This window comes from Crinia signifera, chromosome 4 (genome assembly GCF_055691185.1).
Source record: "Crinia signifera chromosome 4, ASM5569118v1, whole genome shotgun sequence".
In the NCBI taxonomy this organism is placed as follows: domain Eukaryota; kingdom Metazoa; phylum Chordata; class Amphibia; order Anura; family Myobatrachidae; genus Crinia; species Crinia signifera.
In genome coordinates this window covers 217,920,366-217,939,585 of record NC_139220.1, presented here as the reverse complement: position 1 = coordinate 217,939,585, position 19,220 = coordinate 217,920,366, and the positions used below count along the sequence as shown (strand labels likewise).

General features: G+C 43.2%; 1 protein-coding gene across 15 annotated transcripts in view; it reads left to right on the top strand.

The window, feature by feature from the left end:
- Nucleotides 1–19,220, top strand: part of TJP1 (tight junction protein 1) — a 418,488-nt gene that overhangs the window by 356,520 nt on the left and 42,748 nt on the right. For all 15 annotated transcript variants that reach the window (XM_083183779.1, XM_083183785.1, XM_083183792.1 and 12 more), the window contains 6 exons: nucleotides 2,330–2,454; nucleotides 6,626–6,728; nucleotides 8,025–8,304; nucleotides 8,536–8,639; nucleotides 16,998–17,166; nucleotides 18,999–19,143. In XM_083183779.1, coding sequence (XP_083039905.1) covers nucleotides 2,330–2,454; nucleotides 6,626–6,728; nucleotides 8,025–8,304; nucleotides 8,536–8,639; nucleotides 16,998–17,166; nucleotides 18,999–19,143 — 926 coding nt within the window. The remainder of the gene's footprint in view (nucleotides 1–2,329; nucleotides 2,455–6,625; nucleotides 6,729–8,024; nucleotides 8,305–8,535; nucleotides 8,640–16,997; nucleotides 17,167–18,998; nucleotides 19,144–19,220) is intronic.

Here is a 19,220-nt window from a genome sequence, read left to right as displayed (position 1 = left end):
CTGGACAGGAGTTTCACAGCAGCAGCTAACCAGAGATGCACAGGGAAGGAGCTGGACAATTATCACCGGGTGAGGTGTAGCTTAGCAGAGAGGCAGGGGTTTCACTTCCAGTGCCTGCCCTGTCAGTCTTTTTCACGTAAAATACAATAGTGGTTGTAGAGTGTTTACTGTGCATCTTTGTTTTTGTGCCTGGTTTTGATTTAGTCATGTAACTCATTTATTAACAACCATTTTTTTTCAATGCTAATAAATATCCAAATAGCTGGTCTAACGTAAGGCTATTGAGTTTCTTAGGAGTCTTTACAGGGTGGATGGATGCATGTGATTGGGTGCTGCAATCATGCCATTTTTTGCCAGCTGTAATATATTTACAGTTTCTTTATATAGCGCAGCTGATTCCGTTGCACTTCACAATTGTAGACCGTGATTAAACAAACTAGGTAACAGACTGGGAGGTAGGAGGGCCCTGCTGCAAGCTTACAATCTACAGCAGGCATTCCCAACCACGGTCCTCAAGGCACACCAACAGTGCAGGTTTTAGTGATATCCAGGCTTCAGCACAGATGGTTTAATCAGAATCCCTCAGATACGAATTAAGTCACCTGTGCTCAAGCCTGGATATCTACAAAACCTGCACTGTTGGTGTGCCTTGGGGACCGTGGTTGGGAATGCCTGATCTATAGGGATATAGGAGGGAAACACAGACAGGCACCAGTAATAGCATAGCAGTCCCACCAAGTTGCAAGTCCAGAAGGGAAGGGGTTGGGATCATTTGGTCTACAGCATGATGGTCGACAGTCATTATGTCGACATGGGAAAAGTCAACATGGTTGTAGGTCGAAATGTCATTAGTTCGAAAATGTCTGTCGACAGTCAAAAGGTTGACATGGGGGTTTTCACTGTTTTGTGACCTGAATGTCAACACAGTCGACATTGACAGTTTCAAGTGCACCGCAGCACTCGCAATGCAGCTGGCACGCTTGGCACATTTATTTTATTCTCCCACCACGCCCTAATGGATGGTAGGGCATGAAATACCACCTGTCTGCACATGTTGGCTCAAAAAACAGTGAAAAATCCTGTCGGCCTTTTGCCTGTCAACCTAGACATTGTCAAACACATGACCTGTCGAAATAACGACTTTTCAAACTAATGACCTTTCGACCTAGACCCATGTCGACCAAATGACTGCATCCCAAGGGAAGCTATATAATAAGTAATTGGGTTACACAAAAGGAATTTCTTATTTTAAAGATGTTCATGGCTTGTAAAACATGCTGTTAAGAAATAGTTTGTGTAGGTTGTTAGCCATTGTCTTGACTTCCTTACTCAGCTTTGGTGCTTGCACACGGCACTTCGACCCGGGTCGACACATCACCAACCCGGCAATAACCCCGGTCTGAGGTGCGATGTGAAAGGGGTATAAGCAATCTGTCTAGATCGCTTAGAAATTAAGCTGAAATCACTCCGTCTGTACTCCCCATAGAGATGTGCGGTCCCACTCATCGCTGTCGCCGGCTCAGATCCTGTGTGCATGCAGGCACAATATAGTTGGATCGCTTCGCAGGGGTTATTTTTGCCTAGCACACTTCCCTGTGTACATGGGTGAGCTAGACACCGTGAAGTTTAAGGGGAATCGCCTACTCTAAATCACTTAGCACACATTGCTAAGCACAAATCTCAATGTGTGTCTGGGTCATTTAGCAGAATAGGGAATCTGCTGCACACTGCTTGTGGGGAATCTGCACGATAGCAAACCTTGGCCCATGAAGAGTTAGACTATGCAGTGTGTTGGAGATAGATAATGTCCACAGATGGCAGTAAAGGTGCCCATACACCGAGTAATGTGCGGGGGTAATTGATGAGAAAGGTGCTTCACAACAGGTGATGGTAATCCATAAATTAAGAGGAAAGTCCAGAAACAGAACATTCTGTCCCTCCTGGAGAGGGTCATGTTGGGAGGTATGGTTTAGAACCTGTCCTCTAGATCTACCAACAGTTCATGTATTTCAGGCAACCTGTGGATCCATAGTGGGAATGAATGCAGTAGGTTTGAAGTGTGACCGTAACGACTACAGCTGTGCACTAGCTAGGGGATTAGGAAACTGTAGACCATTGGTAGAGCTCTCTGTGGGCAGAAGTAGACAGTGTCCACATACTTATGTAAAAGATTGTTCAGTTGGCCTGACAATAATTGTGTGTGGCCTTTTTTTTATGAATAATTAGGAGGAGTAATATTATGAATGTGACCTGTTAACACTATTTTTTGTTATTTCTTTGCTTAAAAGACTAATGTTGTGGCATTAAATGAATATGTTCTCTTCCTTAGGCCCCAGGATTTGGATTTGGGATCGCAATATCAGGAGGCAGAGATAACCCCCATTTCCAGAGTGGAGAAACATCTATAGTTATCTCAGATGTTCTCAAAGGAGGACCCGCAGAAGGGCTGTTGCAGTAAGTGTCCTGTAGAGTACTAAGTGTGGCATTCCACTTAATCGCATAAAGTCATCTAAGCTTTAACATAAAGACCTATTCAGTTAGCCACATGTTAATTTGCTTTGACTAGCCACAGGTTGATCTGTTCCTGCAAGTCAAGTGCCAGTAGCTATTCCAATTACAGACCTGTAAGTAGCCCCACTGCTAAAGTAATCACATCTACTTGATTGGATCCACAAACAGGCAGCCACACGGCTACTCAGATATAGGGGTTAACTGCTGCCTGTTGGTGGATCTAATTGATTAGCTACTGTATAAGCACTTTAGCAACTGGAACAGATCCTGTCCCTCTTGTCGCATGAACTTGCCTCAAACTCATGATTTGTGTGACGCTCTGTAGGGTTTCAAACAAATAGCCACACGTCTACTAAAAGTGTGGTATAGAACGGCATATAATTGTGCCACAAAGAGTTACAGAAAATGATCTATTTAATTCTGGAAATGTGAAAGATTTAATGATTTAACATTTACTATACAAGGTGAAAATGTCACAAAAAGATTAGACAGTGATTAAAGATTAGAAATTATTCATTTACCACTGCTGTAATATTCCCTACACACACAAAATAATTGTAGTATTCTCTATATAAACACACACACACACACACACACACACACACACACACACACACACACACACACACACACGTCTGGCGCCTGTAGCAAAGGTCCCAACAATAAAATATATTAATAGCATGTAAAAGAAGATCTCCATTTTCAATCTGTTCTAAAACAATCTTCCCTCATTTCTCAGCATTTGAACAAGTACTCGTTTAGTCTCCAAAGATACTTCATCAGGGTATATAGCTTAGTGTGAATGATATTATATTCACTTCTATAAAATAGGATTTGATATCAGTATGCAGAAAATTGGTCACTCAGATGGAACTATTTATTTATTTACAGTTTCTTATAAAGTGCATACATATTACGCAGCGCTTTACAGAGAATATTTGAAAATTCACATCAGTCCCTGCCCCAATGGAGCTTAGTATCTATATTCCCGACCACATGTGCACACACAGACATTCTAGGGTTAATTTTGTTGGAAGCCAATTAACCTATCTGTATATTTTTGGATTGTGGGAGGAAACGGGAGTACCCGGAGTAAACCCACGCAAGCACGGGAAGAATATACAAACTCTGCACAGTTAGAGCCATGGTTGGGATCGAATCCATGTCCTCAGTGCTGTGAGGCAGTAATGCTAACCATTACATCATCCGTACTGCCCAACTATCTTCTTAGTAGTGGTATCACTGAACACACTCAGAGGAAGGACTTCCTCTGAGTTTGTCATAACTCCCCGAACCATTGTATGACACTGAGACCTGATCCTACTTCGTTTTTGATCCAAAGTTGATGTCTGCGCTGAATGCTTCAAAAGAAGGCTGCTTTGGGACTTATTTTTCCACCAGCCAGTTAAAAGTACCTGCTTTGTGTTTGACTGCCAGTGAGGGATTTCCTGGGGAGGTAAAATTGCCACGGTGTCGTTTTATTTTCCATCACCATTGAAATTCCACTGAACAGAATGGAAAATGATCACACTTTTTTTAAATCTGATAATTCATTGAAACAAACAAATTGCCTTATTTGCTCAAAGAAAATCTGCTACAAAATTTGGGACAAGGATCTAATGGGTTTTTTAACCATTTTTTAGTAGATGTTCCCCACCTTTATTCTCTAGCTGATGAAGGCTTTTGGAAAGTATGTGTGGCGTAGTAGGCATAAAACCACCTTTTGCGCTTGAATTTGTTTTTTATTTCATGTTTGAGCTCTATGGCGCAGGCTATTCACTGCACTGCTGCTGCTCCCAGGTTTAACACCTGGGACAATTCAATAACTTGCCAAAGTCCACGTACAGGTAATTCATAGCTCCTGGGTTACGTTTCTGGCGCTCTGTATTTACACTGGACCAGGAATGTCCAAACAGTGGCCCTCCTGCTGTTGTGAAACTACACATCCCAGCATGCCTTATCATAGTTTTAGCATTCCCTAGTAACAAAACTGTGGCAAGGCATGATGGGACTTGTAGTTTCACAACAGCTGGAGGGCTATAGTTTGGACATGCCTGCCCTGGGCGGTAAGTCCCAGAGGATGCAAGGAAAAAAAGCTGCATTAATTGGACCGTCTGGGCCTTACTGTGTGGGGTAGTGGCAGTAATACGGTCAGTAGTGCAGCTACACAGTAAGTATTACAGCTTAATGAATTTGCCCGTTTGTGCTCTTATTTTGCGTCCGCTACAAACATATTGTTCGCCTAGTATTAAATCACTGAGATTCATTCTATTTTCTTTTCATGGATTATTTCATACGTGTATTTGTGTACTGAGCCATATCACAGACCTGCAGCACAACTGGCTACATATTTATGTATGTAACAAATGCAACAGCTTAATGTTCCTACTACATGTTTTACTACTGGTCTCCCTCCTCCTGTGCAACTGGTGTTCTTGTAAATGCTGTGCCTTTGCGTTCCATATGGCACAGTATGCTGTCATCTTTCTGAGCCTTCTACATATACAGTAGTTAAAGTCTTAAACTAGGATTCCCTTTGCAATTAAAAGTGAAACACTGTTAAAGCTGCTTAAAAGGAAAGGTGTTATTGTGTAATTCATACATATTCAGTTCACACTTGGTTTTATTTTAACTACATTAGCACGGCTAGCTGCAAATGTATGAACTCTGCATTCACACCTTTTAAACAGAAGAGACTTTCAATGTAACACTGCTCTTGGTTAAGTCTTCTGATGGATCAGTTTGCACAGCAGCTAGGAAATGTACTCTGAAATTATTATTTTTTTCCACCCAAATCCACTTGCTCTTTGCTGTGGTTTTTCAAGCTTTATGAACTTACCATAAGAATCGGCTTACTACTGCGCAACGCAAGAGTTTAGTTTTTTGTCATACAGATGAATTTCCAGAGAGTGTGAGATTTGTATGGGCTCAAATACCCTGCTGATTTATTTCTTATCCCTTCAAATGCTGATGCTTAAAACAAAGTATGAAATAAACCAACAAAAACTAAAAATGTATTTTTATAATATATACAAGACAGGCCCTATACCAGGGATGGGGAACCATTGACCCTCCAGCTGTTGTTGAACTACACATCCCAGCATGCCCTGCTACACTTTTCTTATTTGGACATGCTAAAACTGTAGCAGGGCATGCTGGGATGAGTGGTTCAACAACATCCGGAGGGCCAAAGGTTCCCCATTCCTGCCCTATACTATAGAAAAGGGCCACCCATGTGACAGGGTAACAGCTGGTCCAACTCACTCCTGTCCACTGCGATCCAATCTGAATTAGGCCCTTAGTTTTAAAATCGAGCTGATGCCTGTAATGTATAAATATTTGTTTGGATTTATTGTTGCATTGCACCTTTTTAATTAAAAAAAGAAAATAAATATGCCCATGCTTGGGTCAACTCATATTGTACATGGTACCAGCTGCCTGGCATAATTCACTAAACAGAGGAGATTTGGTAATATGTTGATCTAAACATTTAATCTTGTCAAGGGACCCCAATGTTCTGTGTGTGGCTGCAAGCTTAAATGATTTAACCATAGTGCTAGAGCCAGCAGGCCACTCCATGTAGTGAAGGTGTGCTCCGATTTACTTACACCGAATTTTAGGCGTGCGTTACACTAAATTTAGTGCATTGACTTTGTGCTGCACTAAATTTAGCATTTATTAGTGTTTACCATACAATGTAGAAATGTCTGGGGACCCCCCTGTGTTTTAGTTTTAATTTGTCACTGCAAAGCCACCTTAAACTGTTTTTGTTCAGTCAAATCTATAATCCTTGACAATTTTTTTTTTCTTTATAAAAACTGCGAAATCGTGTCATTTTTGCAATCCAACTCAAAATTCTGATTTAAAATCCGAAATAAATACCATAAGAATATACAAACAGCGACCCGGATTGGATGTCCTCTTAGAGAGGCAGACTGGGTTTTGGTTCTATTCTGATTAATGCATTGAAGGTTGATTTCTGACTTTTTGAGAACTGTACCAAGCTCGCTAACCGTTAATTTTACATGAATTTATAAACCTATTATGTGTTCCTGTTGTGCAGAAACATTTGAAGGATTGTCAAATAAACTAATTTTCCTTCATCTCTTCATAGGGAAAATGACCGTGTTGCAATGGTCAATGGGGTGTCTATGGATAATGTTGAGCATGCGTTTGCTGTTCAACAATTAAGGAAGAGTGGTAAAAATGCCAAAATTGTAAGTCTTTTATATGGGTTCTCCTTATAAATATTGTATGCTACAGATATTCCTGATTGACTAGCGGTGGAATTACAACCTAATAGTGCAGTTTTCAAACACAGCTTGGAGCGTGTCACCATCTCCATTTGTTAATGTTATGAATACACACAGCCAGCTTTAGTTCGCTACAGTTTCATTAACTGACAACTAAACAACCAAAGCACTATCAAAAACGTTTGGTTTAACATTTATGTAATATATATTTTCTAATGTTATGTAATGCTGTATAGACCAATGTGCAATATAAATGAGTGCCTATATTAATTTTATATGGTCTCAATTAACATATTGCTCCTGTGGTGTAAGCTAAAAAAATTTCAGCATTTTAATTTATATTTTGACAATTTAAAAATAATGTTGTAATTATTGGAATGTCCCAATAGATTGACTCCTTAGTACTGTAATAGTAATTGAAATGTAATTTTAAAAGCCACAATTAAGTATTATTGGCAACATCATGCATATACAGAGTTTGCAAATCCACGATCCATTCCCCCTGTATTAGACATGCTGCCTGGTTTAGCAAGCCGACACATTCTCAGGTCTCTGCACTGACCCAGGTAAGGATACTGGTCTGGGACCCGTAGTTTCCATTTCCGAATGCAAAAACACCCCCAGGATTTAGCTGCAAGTGGGAAAAGGGTTAGAAGTGTCAGATAATCTGTGACAGCTTAGATAGAATGGGGTGTGTTAGAAAACCCCAAAAGAAGTTAGAATATCTGTAATAGTCCTCCAGTTCACACAGCCCCCCAGTTTTCAGCCAGGACTGTGGGATTAACCATTATGCTGCTTGGGTAAATGGTGATTGGTGCACTGAAGTTAATGATTTCCATCCTACTTGAGAGTGCAACTTTCAAGTCTTTCCCAAATAGTTTTGTTCCATCTAAAGAGCAGTAGAAATGATCAGTGCAGATGCAGTTTTATTATTTGTATTAGTTATGAACTTGTCACTTTTAAAGGACATCTGTGTTCAGAGTTGCAGACATAACTTGTAGCTTGGGATACACTTAGAGTACAAGCCAATTCATAATGTCTACTTAGTATTTCCCATTGTGTAATGTTGGCTGAGTTGAATGCTTATTTATAACTGCCTGGCTTTCTGGTTCACTAGATTATTATGGGTTGTGATTATCTACTTTGAAACACATTTTCATTTTGATATATCCAATATAATACTAATAGTCAGGAAGTTTTGTGTTATTTCTTTATTTACACTGGTACATTACTTAAGTATCTTCAACAACCCTATTGCAGACTATACGGCGGAAGAAAAAAGTACAGCTTCCAGTGGCTCGTCCTGACCCTGGGCCAGTGTCTGATCATGAGGAGGACAGCTATGAGGAGGAGGTGCCTGATCAGAGAAGTGCCCACAGTGGCCCTGGTGCCAGCAGGAGGAGCGAAAAGAGTTGGGTTAGAGACAGAAGTGCCAGCAGAGAGAGGAGTTTGTCACCTAGATCAGACAGAAGATCCATTGCTTCCAGTCAACCTCCAAAACCTACCAAAGTGACCTTGGTAAAATCCAGAAAAAATGAAGGTATGTTCCTGCCACAGTTCTATAGCGTCTCTTGGCTTCCAGAATCCAATGTTTCCTTTACTTGAACTTTGATCCATGTTGGTGTCTTGATTTATTTTTTAAATGCCAAACTTACTATAGTTTTTCATCTCGGTTAGAAATTATACTTTAATTCACTTAAGCTACATTATGAGATATCTGCTAGTTTGCTCCTGTATAAACATGACTTTGTTGTGTGTGGTTTTGTTGCAGAATACGGTTTAAGATTAGCCAGCCACATTTTTGTAAAAGAAATCTCTCAAGATAGTCTGGCAGCGAAAGATGGAAATATTCAGGAAGGCGACGTTGTGCTTAAGGTATTATTTCGTTCTTTGTTGTACCCACATTTCTTTTTATGGTTTTTGTTCTGCCATTTCATTAAGAATAGAGTAGTAAATGTCTCCTGGTTCTTTTTATCTCTGTTATGAATTAACGTTCACCTTGATAGCATATGTACATATGAGCTTCAGTGGTTACACTAGTGTGTGGCAAAGAATGTTCTGCTGCATAGATTACGCATAAAAAATAATATATTATATGTATGTCACAATATGATACAAGCTGATGCAGCTTTGTGCTTCTAATTATTTGTTGTCGGTCATTGTATTATATTTATTTATATAGAGACAAATAGACTAAATTATGTGCTTACTTATAGAATAAAAGTTTAAGTTTTGAAACCTATTTTTATACTAGCCGTAGTGAACAGTAAGCTATATGCACTACTTTAAGGTTAGTACACAATAAATTACTTTACACTAGTTTTTCGAAACCTGAGCCTCAGGAAAAATAAATTTAGTCTTTTTGCCTCTACACAAATACGGAAATATAATTTCTCCTACAGCAGCAGGGGACACTGCAGTAATGACGTATGAGATAGAGTGGGTGCATTGGAGGAGTCGGCACTTAAGTGAAAATTTTGTCTGTGGCTGGCTCCTCCCCCCTCTATCTCCCCCCAGACCTCAGTCTTAGAAAAAGTGCCCGGAGGAGTCGGTCTCCTGGGCAAGATCTCCTCGGAGATCAGGTTTTTGTTTTTATTTATTTTTATTTGGAACGAATTTTTTAAATATAGGCGTCACAGGCAGTCCCTGGATGGGGGGGGTGCCTGCTACGTGGGAGCTCTGGAGGGTCTGGTCGGCACTGCTTGCAGTTTCCCTCCAGTACCCAGCCTCCGGTGCACCGGCTCCAGGGACCCGTCGCAGCTGCTTGCGGCTTGCGTTACGGGTCCACGGCTCTCTCCCCCACATCCAGAGCGTCAGAGACGGCGCTGTGCACCATGAAGGGGGCGGCCAGAGGAGACGCGCTGGCTGGGCAGTCCCGCCGCAGCTTTCGGCGCGGCGGTGACGTCACCAATCTCCGCCGGCAGCGCGCCATGTACTAGGCGCGGGAACTAGTGACTTCTTCCGCATGGGCGCCATCGCTGCAGGCACAGGAGAGGTGACACTGCTGCTACTGAGAGGTCCACAGGCTGGTTCTCCATTCCTGCGCAGACCTCAGACACGCTGTCTTCCACACACTACAGGGTACTGTAAGTTGCGGAGGATTTTTTACACACATTGGGAGGGTTTGTGGCTCCTCTCTCCCTGTTAACACCCAGGCCTTGGGACTCTTTTCCCACTCTGGGAATATATTTCATTTTGGGGTGTTCTCTGTTTGTGTGTGAGCTTGCATTGTCCCTAGATAATATCTGTGGGGCATCTGTGCAATTATGGCTGGAAAAGGTACTTCCTCTAAAGCAGCTATTAAGCTGTATTCCTGTAAAAGCTGCAAGGGCCAATACACACAGCATGTGAAGGATGTATCCCTCTGTGAGCCCTGTTATGCTTTAGCAAAGGCTTCTGCTCCAGTCCTATCCCCACAGGCACCTGTGGATCCAATTCACAGTGTTCTGGCTAATTTAACTGCTTAATTGGTAGCCTCTAGGAAGGACAGGGAGTTAATGCAGACTCAGCTCACTAGACTGGCTTCAGCTGAACCAGTTTGGGCTAAGACTCTCATTACCTCTGTAGATTCCCTGTCACAGTCTTTGGCAGGTTCAGCTCAGAGGAAGCCTCCTTCACCGGTAGCAACCAAAAGGAAGGCTATGGCTTCTTTATCTATCCCACATCACTTGGATGATGATGACTGTTTTGAAGCTTTAGAAGAAGGAGAGTTTGTCACTACTCAGGTTCATGATCCCCCTCAGGATGATTTAGATGAGGAGGATGCTCAGGGTGTGGACAGTCTAATTAGAGCTGTTAGGACTACCCTAAACTTAGAAGAGCCAAAGGCTCCGCCTCAGGTTTCTATTTTTGGTCGTACTCGGAAGACACCGTTGTATTTTCCAGATTCTACTGAATTGGATGACCCGCTGTTAGATATCTGGAGAGTACCAGATAGGAAATTTCAGATTTCCTCCCGTATTAAGTCTCTGTACCCATTTTCACCTGAATCCAGGGAAAAATGGGAAGCTCCGCCCACCCCAGATATTTCTCTGTCTAGGCTTTCAAAGAAGACGACTCTCCCTGTTCCAGGGGCGGTTGCTCTTAAAGAGGCCCCAGACTGCCGTCTAGATACTACCTTAAAAACCATCTACACCACGGCGGGGGTTTTGTTGAGACCCGCATTGGCCTCTGCTTGGGTGGCTCGGGCCATGGAGGTTTGGGCCTCTCAGCTTATTTCTGGCTCAGAACAAGATGTTCCTAGGGAGGACCTATTGCCTTTAGCTGAATTCATTAAAGATGCATCCACTTATATAGGGGAGGCGTCTGCGGACGTCGCATCCCTGGGAGCAAAGCAAAGGTTTCGGCCTCAGCTGTCGTGGCCAGACGCTCAGTTTGGCTGCGTCCTTGGCAGGCTGAGGCAAAAACTAAGAAGGCGGTGGAGGCTCTGCCTTTTTCAGGTGAGAGGTTGTTCGGCCAGAGCTGGACAAGCTCATTTCGCAGGCTACAGGGGGTAAATCATCTTTTTTACCTTCCTCAGCCCCGGCCCCCAAACGCCAGTTTATGGAGCCTTCCTTTCGGGCCTTTCGTGGCTCTTCAGGTTTCAGAGGAAGATCAAGAGGAGGTTTTTCATCCTTTAGGGGCCGTAGAAGTAGAGGTGCCAGAGTGGCCTCAACTGCCACCCCAACTACCCGCAGACCAGATCCCAAGCCCACTGATAAACCAGTGGCATGACTGTCTCGCAGCTCACGTGGGGGACCCCACGGTGGGCGCGAGGCTATTGCAGTTTGTAGAAATTTGGAAGTCCCATTGCAGGGATGCATGGGTTTTAGACATAATTTCCCAGGGATACAAGCTGCAATTCACGTCGCTTCCCCCTCAAGATACTTCCCGATAGGTCTTCCAAAGCAGGCGGAAGCAAAACAGGCCCTTTGCGGGTCCATCCAGTGTCTTTTAGATGCAGGAGTAGTGGTCCCGGTTCCTGCGCCACAGCGGGGCAGAGGATTTTACTCAAGCGTCTTTGTGGTGCCCAAGCCGGACGGCTCAGTACGCCCTATTTTGAATCTAAAGGACCTAAATCTTCATGTTTGCTATCAATGGTTCAAGATGGAGTCCATCCGGTCTGTTGTAGCGTCTCTAGAGAAGGGAGAATTTCTGATGTCCTTAGACGCAAAGGATGCGTACCAACACGTACCAATTTGGGAACCCCATCAGTGTTTCTTGAGGTTTGCAATAGGCGATTGCCACTACCAGTTTCTGGCCCTCCCATTCGGCCTGTCATCGGCGCCCAGAGTCTTTACGAAGATAATGGCATGCATGATTGCAGCGCTCAGACTCCAAGGAATAACAATCATACCATATCTGGACGACCTGTTGATCAAGGCGCCAAGCCAGGAATTGCTGGTAGAACACGCCAGGGTGACTTGAAAATTTTTAGTAGACCATGGCTGGATTCTAAACTTCAAAAAAGTCACATTTGACACCATCAAGGAAACTGAAGTTCTTAGGACTCATTTTGGACACAGAAAACGAGACTGTCTCGCTTCCCATGGACAAGGTGCGGGCCATTCAAAAGATGGTTCGACAGGTCTTGTCTACTCGCAGAGTTTCAGCACACACCTGCACGCGGTTACTGGGGATGATGGTAGCCTCATTTCGAGGCTCTACCATATGGTCGTTTTCACACAAGAACTTTCCAGGAAAACCTCCTGTCCCAGTGGTCAGGATCCCACTTACAGATTCACACAAGGATTCTGCTGTCAAGGGAAGCACGTATGTCTCTGAACTGGTGGCTAACAACTTCTCATCTCTTGAAGGGCCGCAGCTTCAGGCCCTGCATTTGGACTATTCTTACAACGGATGCCAGCCTGAGAGGTTGGGGGGCTGTAACCCAAAACCACACCTTTCAGGGTCACTGGTCTGTCCAGGAATCAAAGCTGTCGATTTAAATATTCTGGAGCTCAGGGCCATCAGGTTGGCACTTTATCAGGCCCACGACATGCTCAGGGTTTTGCCGATAATGATCCAATCGGACAATGCGACCGTGGCTGCATATATAAACCGCCAGGGCGGGACGAAGAGCAGGGCAGCAATGAAGGAAGTCCGCCCTATCCTACAGTGGGCAGAGACTTATGCGTCCAATCTCACTGCAGTGTTCCTCCCCGGGGGTGGAGAACTGGCAAGCAGATTACCTCAGTCGCCAGGATTTCCACCCAAGCGAATGGGCCTTAAATCCGGAGGTTTTCGAGCTCATCACACGTCGGTGGGGTACTCCTCAGATCGATATGATGGCATCCAGACTAAATCACCGTCTTCCTCTATACTGCGCCATGTCGAGGGATCCAGCTGCTCTAGCGGTGGATGCGTTGTCAATTCCTTGGAATTTCGACCTCATCTACATCTTCCCTCCCTTTTCCTTGTTAGCACAGGTACTCAAACGGATAAAAGGAGGGTCCGTTTCGGTGATATTGATAGCCCCGGATTGGCCGAGAAGGGCTTGGTATTCGGACCTGAAGCTCCTTCAGGCCGACGTTCCATGGCGTCTTCCACTCAGGTAAGACCTCCTGCAGCAAGGACCGTTAGCCTACCCCGGCTTGACGCAACTACGTTTGACGGCGTGGCTGTTGAGGCCGATTTTGTTATAAAGGCGCGGTATTCCGTTTGCAGTAGTTCCCACCATGCTCAAAGCTAGGAAGGAGGTGACTTCGAAACATTATCATCGTATCTGGAAAGTCTTATGTGGCATGGTGTCAGAGAAGGAACGTGGAGAGAGCAGTTTTTCAGCTTCCTCGCCTCTTGGAATTTCTCCAGTCAGGTTTGGATAAGGGTCTTCGTTTGGGGTCTATTAAGGTCCAAATTTCCGCTTTATCTGTTTTTTTCAACAGGAAGCTAGCACTTATTTCTGAAGTGCAAACGTTTTTGAAAGGGGCTTTACGTTTGCAGTCTCCTTTTGTTCCACCGTCCGAACCATGGGACTTGGGATTACTGTTGGAGTTTCTGAAATCCTCTTGGTTCAGTAGACATCAAATGGTTGACGTGGAAGACGTTGATGCTCCTTGCCCTGGCTTCGGCCAGGAGAGTGTCGGAGCTGGGGGCTTTGCTATGTTGCTCCCCTTTCCACAGAGACCGTGCAGAGCTTAGGACTAATCCAAAATTCCTTCCTAAGGTGGTTTCTAAGTTCCATGTGAACCAACCTATCGAGGTTCCGGTCCTGTCTGGGTCTTCAGAAATGTTGGATGTCGTAAGGGCCTTACGCATATATGTGGACAGAACTGCTCCTTTTCGAAAGATTGAGTCTTTATTTGTTTTGTATGGGGCAGAAAAGAAAGGATGGCCAGCATCAAAGCAAACTCTGGCCAGGTGGTTGTGCCTTACCATTAAGGAAGCTTACGCGAGAGCCCACCTACAGGCTCCTTCACGTATCTCTGCCCATTCTACTAGGCCGGTCAATACTTCCTGGGCGGCTGCCAGGGGGGTTTCATTAACACAGGTTTGCAGAGCAGCCACTTGGGTGGGCTCCACCACCTTCGCTAAGTTTTACAAGTTTGATAGGTTTGCCAGAGAGGATTCTTCTTTCAGCAGAGCTGTCTTACAGGATCCTCAGCGCTCGCCCTCCCGGGTGTAGTGGCTTTGGTATCAACTCATACGTCATTACTGCAGTGTCCCCTGCTGCTGTAGGAGAAACAAGGAATTTGGTACTTACCGATAATTCCCTTTCTCCGAGGCAATAGGGGACACTGCACGCCCTCCCAGCGCTATTGATCCTGCCATGATTGTTCAGCAGTCCTGCCCGTGCTGAGTTTAGATAAATGTTTTACTGTATCTATTCTGTTTGAATAGTTGCTTGTCAGTTATTCTTGTTTGTTGTTATTTACTATTCTTTAATTCTAGTCTGTAGCCCTGCCTTTGCCTGTCCCCTTCCTCTCTCGGACACGTTTTTTTGTAAGACTGAGGTCTGGGGGAGATAGAGGGGGGAGGAGCCAGCCACAGACAAAATTTTCACTTAAGTGCCGACTCCTCCAATGCACCCACTCTATCTCATACGTCATTACTGCAGTGTCCCCTGCTGCCTCGGAGAAAGGGAATTATCGCTAAGTACCAAATTCCTTGTTTCATTGTGTATATACTAGGAGCACCAACAATACAGTGCTATATTGATATTTTATCATTTATAGCTGTTCAGTTGGTTCCTTTCATATTTTATCATATAGAGTCTTGAGATTCCACACTTTAGTAAATAAGGTATTGTAATATTATCTTGGTGGGATACGGTCACTAGGTCTGAAAGCATTAGTTTGACACCACTAGGTTGACATGGGGTTTTTTCAGTTTTTTTTATTTTTTTTGAGCCAACATGTGCCGACTGGCGGTATTTCATGCCCTACCATCCACTAGTGCGTGGTGGGAGAATAAAATAGTGTGCCGAACATAGCAAGGCTCTCTGCCCGAAGCATGCTGAGTGGATGCGGTGCTACGTTTTAGTGTCCATGTCCACATTCGGGACAAAAAAGTGAAAAACCCCATGTCGCCCATGCATGTCGACCTAATGCTTGTTGACCTAGTTGCTGTCTGTCCCAATTATCCATACCCATCTTGGTTATCATATAAGGATCTCAAAGTGGAAATGCCATAGGTTAGAATAAGTTCCACAAAATGAAGTATCCTATTGTGCCCACTGCTTATATTTACATATGACACTGATAGTTGTCTGCTGATTTTTGCACTGTGAACGTCTTTATAATTTTTGTTGTGTTTTAATTAATTAACTTTCTCTTTGCAAAGCTGCTAATTTAATAATAATGGTTAAGTGCATTCTTGTGTAAAATTTGAGCAAAACATAATACTGGTCAAGGAAAACAAAACGGCAGTTTCATTTGCAATTCAACTTTTTCTGCGTGTATGGTAGTTTCGGTTTATTGGAAATCTTTTCATTACAGCAGTGGAGCTTTATCAACAGTTCCTAGGGATGTTGATCAATAACACTAGCTGAGTGTACATTTCTGAATTGCTGGAATCTAGAGCTCTTATTCATGGATGAAAAATGTAGAGCCAGAACTGCTGATGTGGGGACTCGCAGTGTCCTGCCTTGAAATTATTACGCATCACTGGCTAAGATTCATGAAGCTGCAATCCCCTCTATAGCATAAAATCGCTCAACTTTATATGAACTGTTCAGGGAAAATGTAGGCATGTAAACAACTGGATTTTTTATTTTATTTACCACTTTCTGATGATTTTTCTGGCCATTTTATATTATCTAATTTGTTTCTCTCCTTGTTGTGTTGCAATTTCCAAAAGGTTTTTTTTTTTTTTTTTAAAGTGTAGTGACATTTTGTTTTTGTAAAGCTGTCTAAATTTGTTTTCAGTGTTAATTAATTGCATAAGCAGCAGCTTTGTAAGACTGTTACTGCCAAATTGCAGTAATCTCATGAATACTGCTCCCATCTCCCAAGTTCTTCAGTCCTTTCATTTAGAAGTCAAACTTGTGTGCTAGGTAGTTTAAAGTGTACTTGTTACCTTCCGACAATGGTGCCTCAGTGTCGGCAGTTGCAGAGATTTCGTAATTAGTTCTCAGAATGGCAAATTAGTTGTTTTGAACTGTTTTGCACAATGGACACAACCGTGTCTGAAAAAACACTATAGTTGCACCGGGACAAAGCCTTATAAATATCCACCAGAAATGTAATGGAACCTCTTCAGCATGCTGTAAGTCACTGCGTGGTGCCATTGGGCTAAGCTTTTCATGAACTTTGCAACATGTGTCTGTTGTTTAAGGGCAAATAAAATTGACCCGTGCATCAGGCTTAGGAGCAAAGTTAAACATCCTTAATACGGACAAGTTAAATGTTCTATATAAGTCTGTAGCAGGTGCCAGCAAGCCAGATACTGATCATGCTTTGCTTGCAGGATGTATTGCAGACCAAAAACCTCTACTCTTTGTTAACATGGTATATGTCAGTCAATCATTTTCATGAACTTTGCAACATGTGTCTGTTGTTTAAGGGCAAATAAAATTGACCCGTGCATCAGGCTTAGGAGCAAAGTTAAACATCCTTAATACGGACAAGTTAAATGTTCTATATAAGTCTGTAGCAGGTGCCAGCAAGCCAGATACTGATCATGCTTTGCTTGCAGGATGTATTGCAGACCAAAAACCTCTACTCTTTGTTAACATGGTATATGTCAGTCAATCATTTAGAAATAATTTACTCTTAAACATGAATAACCAGTAATCCCACCATTGTTGTTTTGCAGATTAATGGCTCAGTCACCGAAAACATGTCTTTGTCCGATGCAAAAACTTTGATAGAAAGGTCAAAGGGTAAATTAAAAATGGTAGTTCAAAGAGATGAGCGAGCAACTCTACTGAATGTCCCTGATCTAGATGACAGCCTTCATTCTGCAAACGCTTCAGAGAGAGACGGTATGACGCAAGATTGGAAGTAGTTATAGAAATTTCATTTTCAGTAGTCAAATGATTTTTCACCATTATCAAACCTGCACAGTCCTCCTTTTTTCTGTAATATTAACTTTATGTATAAATACGTTTGCTTAATAGGGGTTTCGAGCGGGTGTTCATATCGTCTGTGCACTTCATATATGTATGGGTTTCTGGCTTTTGCTGTATTGGTATCTTTTTCTCTTCTGTGCAAAAGTGCATCTTCATTGTTTTATATAATATTACTCCTTTCACATCGCACCTAATTACTGGGTTCATGCCGGTCGGTTTCTTGCTGGTTCAACCCGGTAATAAGTGCGATGTGAAAGGGGTTACTGGGTCCTGCAACGGCTAGCAACACGGCAATACGAACTGGTAAAAAAATAAGGGTTCTTACCGGTTCGTTGCCATGTTTTGCGGTGTGAACACGGGTTAATCGGGTCGAGTGACCCGTTTCCCGTTCATACCACTGGAGGAGGCAGTGCTTGGAGCAGCACCAGCTCTAAGTGCTGCATCCGATCCCGATGAAGCTCTGCCGTGCCCCTGGATGACATCAGCGAACTGGCAATATTGTCGGTTCGCATAAGTAATCTGAACAGACCAAAATGCAGTGTCGCATCGGGACTGAACTGTTTTAAAGTCCTGGTGCGACCCTGCATTTTGCAGTCTGAAAGGGGTATGAGCCTTTGTAATGGAGTGTGCAGACAAATATTGCAGTTTACATTGTTTCGAGCCTTAACCCTTTTGAGTGCCATCTCTGAGAGAGATATACAAAATATTCCCTTAAGACTCTCACATTTGGTCTATAAATTCAAATAAAAAAGGGGGTGTAAATTTTTTTTTCCTATATAATGTAAACATTATGATGAGTAAAAATGTTTGCCTGACCATTTTCACAAATTCACTTGGCACTGAAACTGTCCCCTGGCATAGCTCCCTGCGCTTGCCATACTTCGGGCTCAGTGTCTTGCTACACTCGGCACACTATTTTATTCTCGCACCACGCCCTAGTAGATGGTAGGGCATGAAATAATGCTTGTCGTCAGCTCAAAAAACAGTGAAAACCCCCATGTTGACCTTTTTGAATGTCGACCTTCCTGCATGTTGACCTAGACACATGTCAACCTAAATGCATGTTGACCTAATGATGTCAACCGAATGACTAACAACTTGCTGGTGACTAAATGACCTTATCCCCTTGCGGCCACGCCCCCTTCTCGTCCCGCTGCAGGTGGGACATTGAATCCCGCCTGCAAATTCTCGGTCCAAGAACGGGACAGGGTCCAGGCTGTCAGGCCAGTTTGACAGCCGTGACCCAAGAATGAACACCCCCCTTCAGTCTTAAACCAAAAAAGCTTGCCTAATTTCTGTGACTTGGACACACAGCGCCTGTTTGATGCTTTGGGGGGGGGGGGGCACAAACGTGTTTGCGTGCCCCCTTTCCTGCAATGTCTGAGACTCCTTTTCTTGGTGAGACGACCTGTACCCGCTTTGTATTAGATGTGGTACACTTGTCCACATGTCACTGCAAGCGTTACACACAAGATATGTTCCCACCTTGCCTCAGATACTTCCTGGAGGAAAATGGGGTTAGTCGGCAAGTATGATGCGAAATGACCAGAATAAAGTGGAGAAACCTAGAAACCTTTTAGTTTCTCGTATGGAAAACCTTCTATACATTGAAGAACTTGTTCAACTCTTATGCTTTTGAAGGGGAATACTTTATGTAGAATGCACTGTTGAATAGTGTGTGCGCTATAGTTTTTTGTTAATACATTTAGCTCCTTTAATTGATTTGAGCATCTTCTACTTAACAGACATTTCAGAAATTCAGTCGCTGACATCGGATCATTCCAATCGTTCACATGACCGGCCTCGCCGCAGTCGTTCACGTTCTCCTGACCAGAGATCTGAGCCTTCAGACCATTCCAGACATTCTCCACAACAGCACAGCAACAGCAGGTTGGATGTAGTTATGTTTCAAGTTACACTTGTATGTAATATATACATTTAGTGGGTGCTAATTTAGAATGTGATTA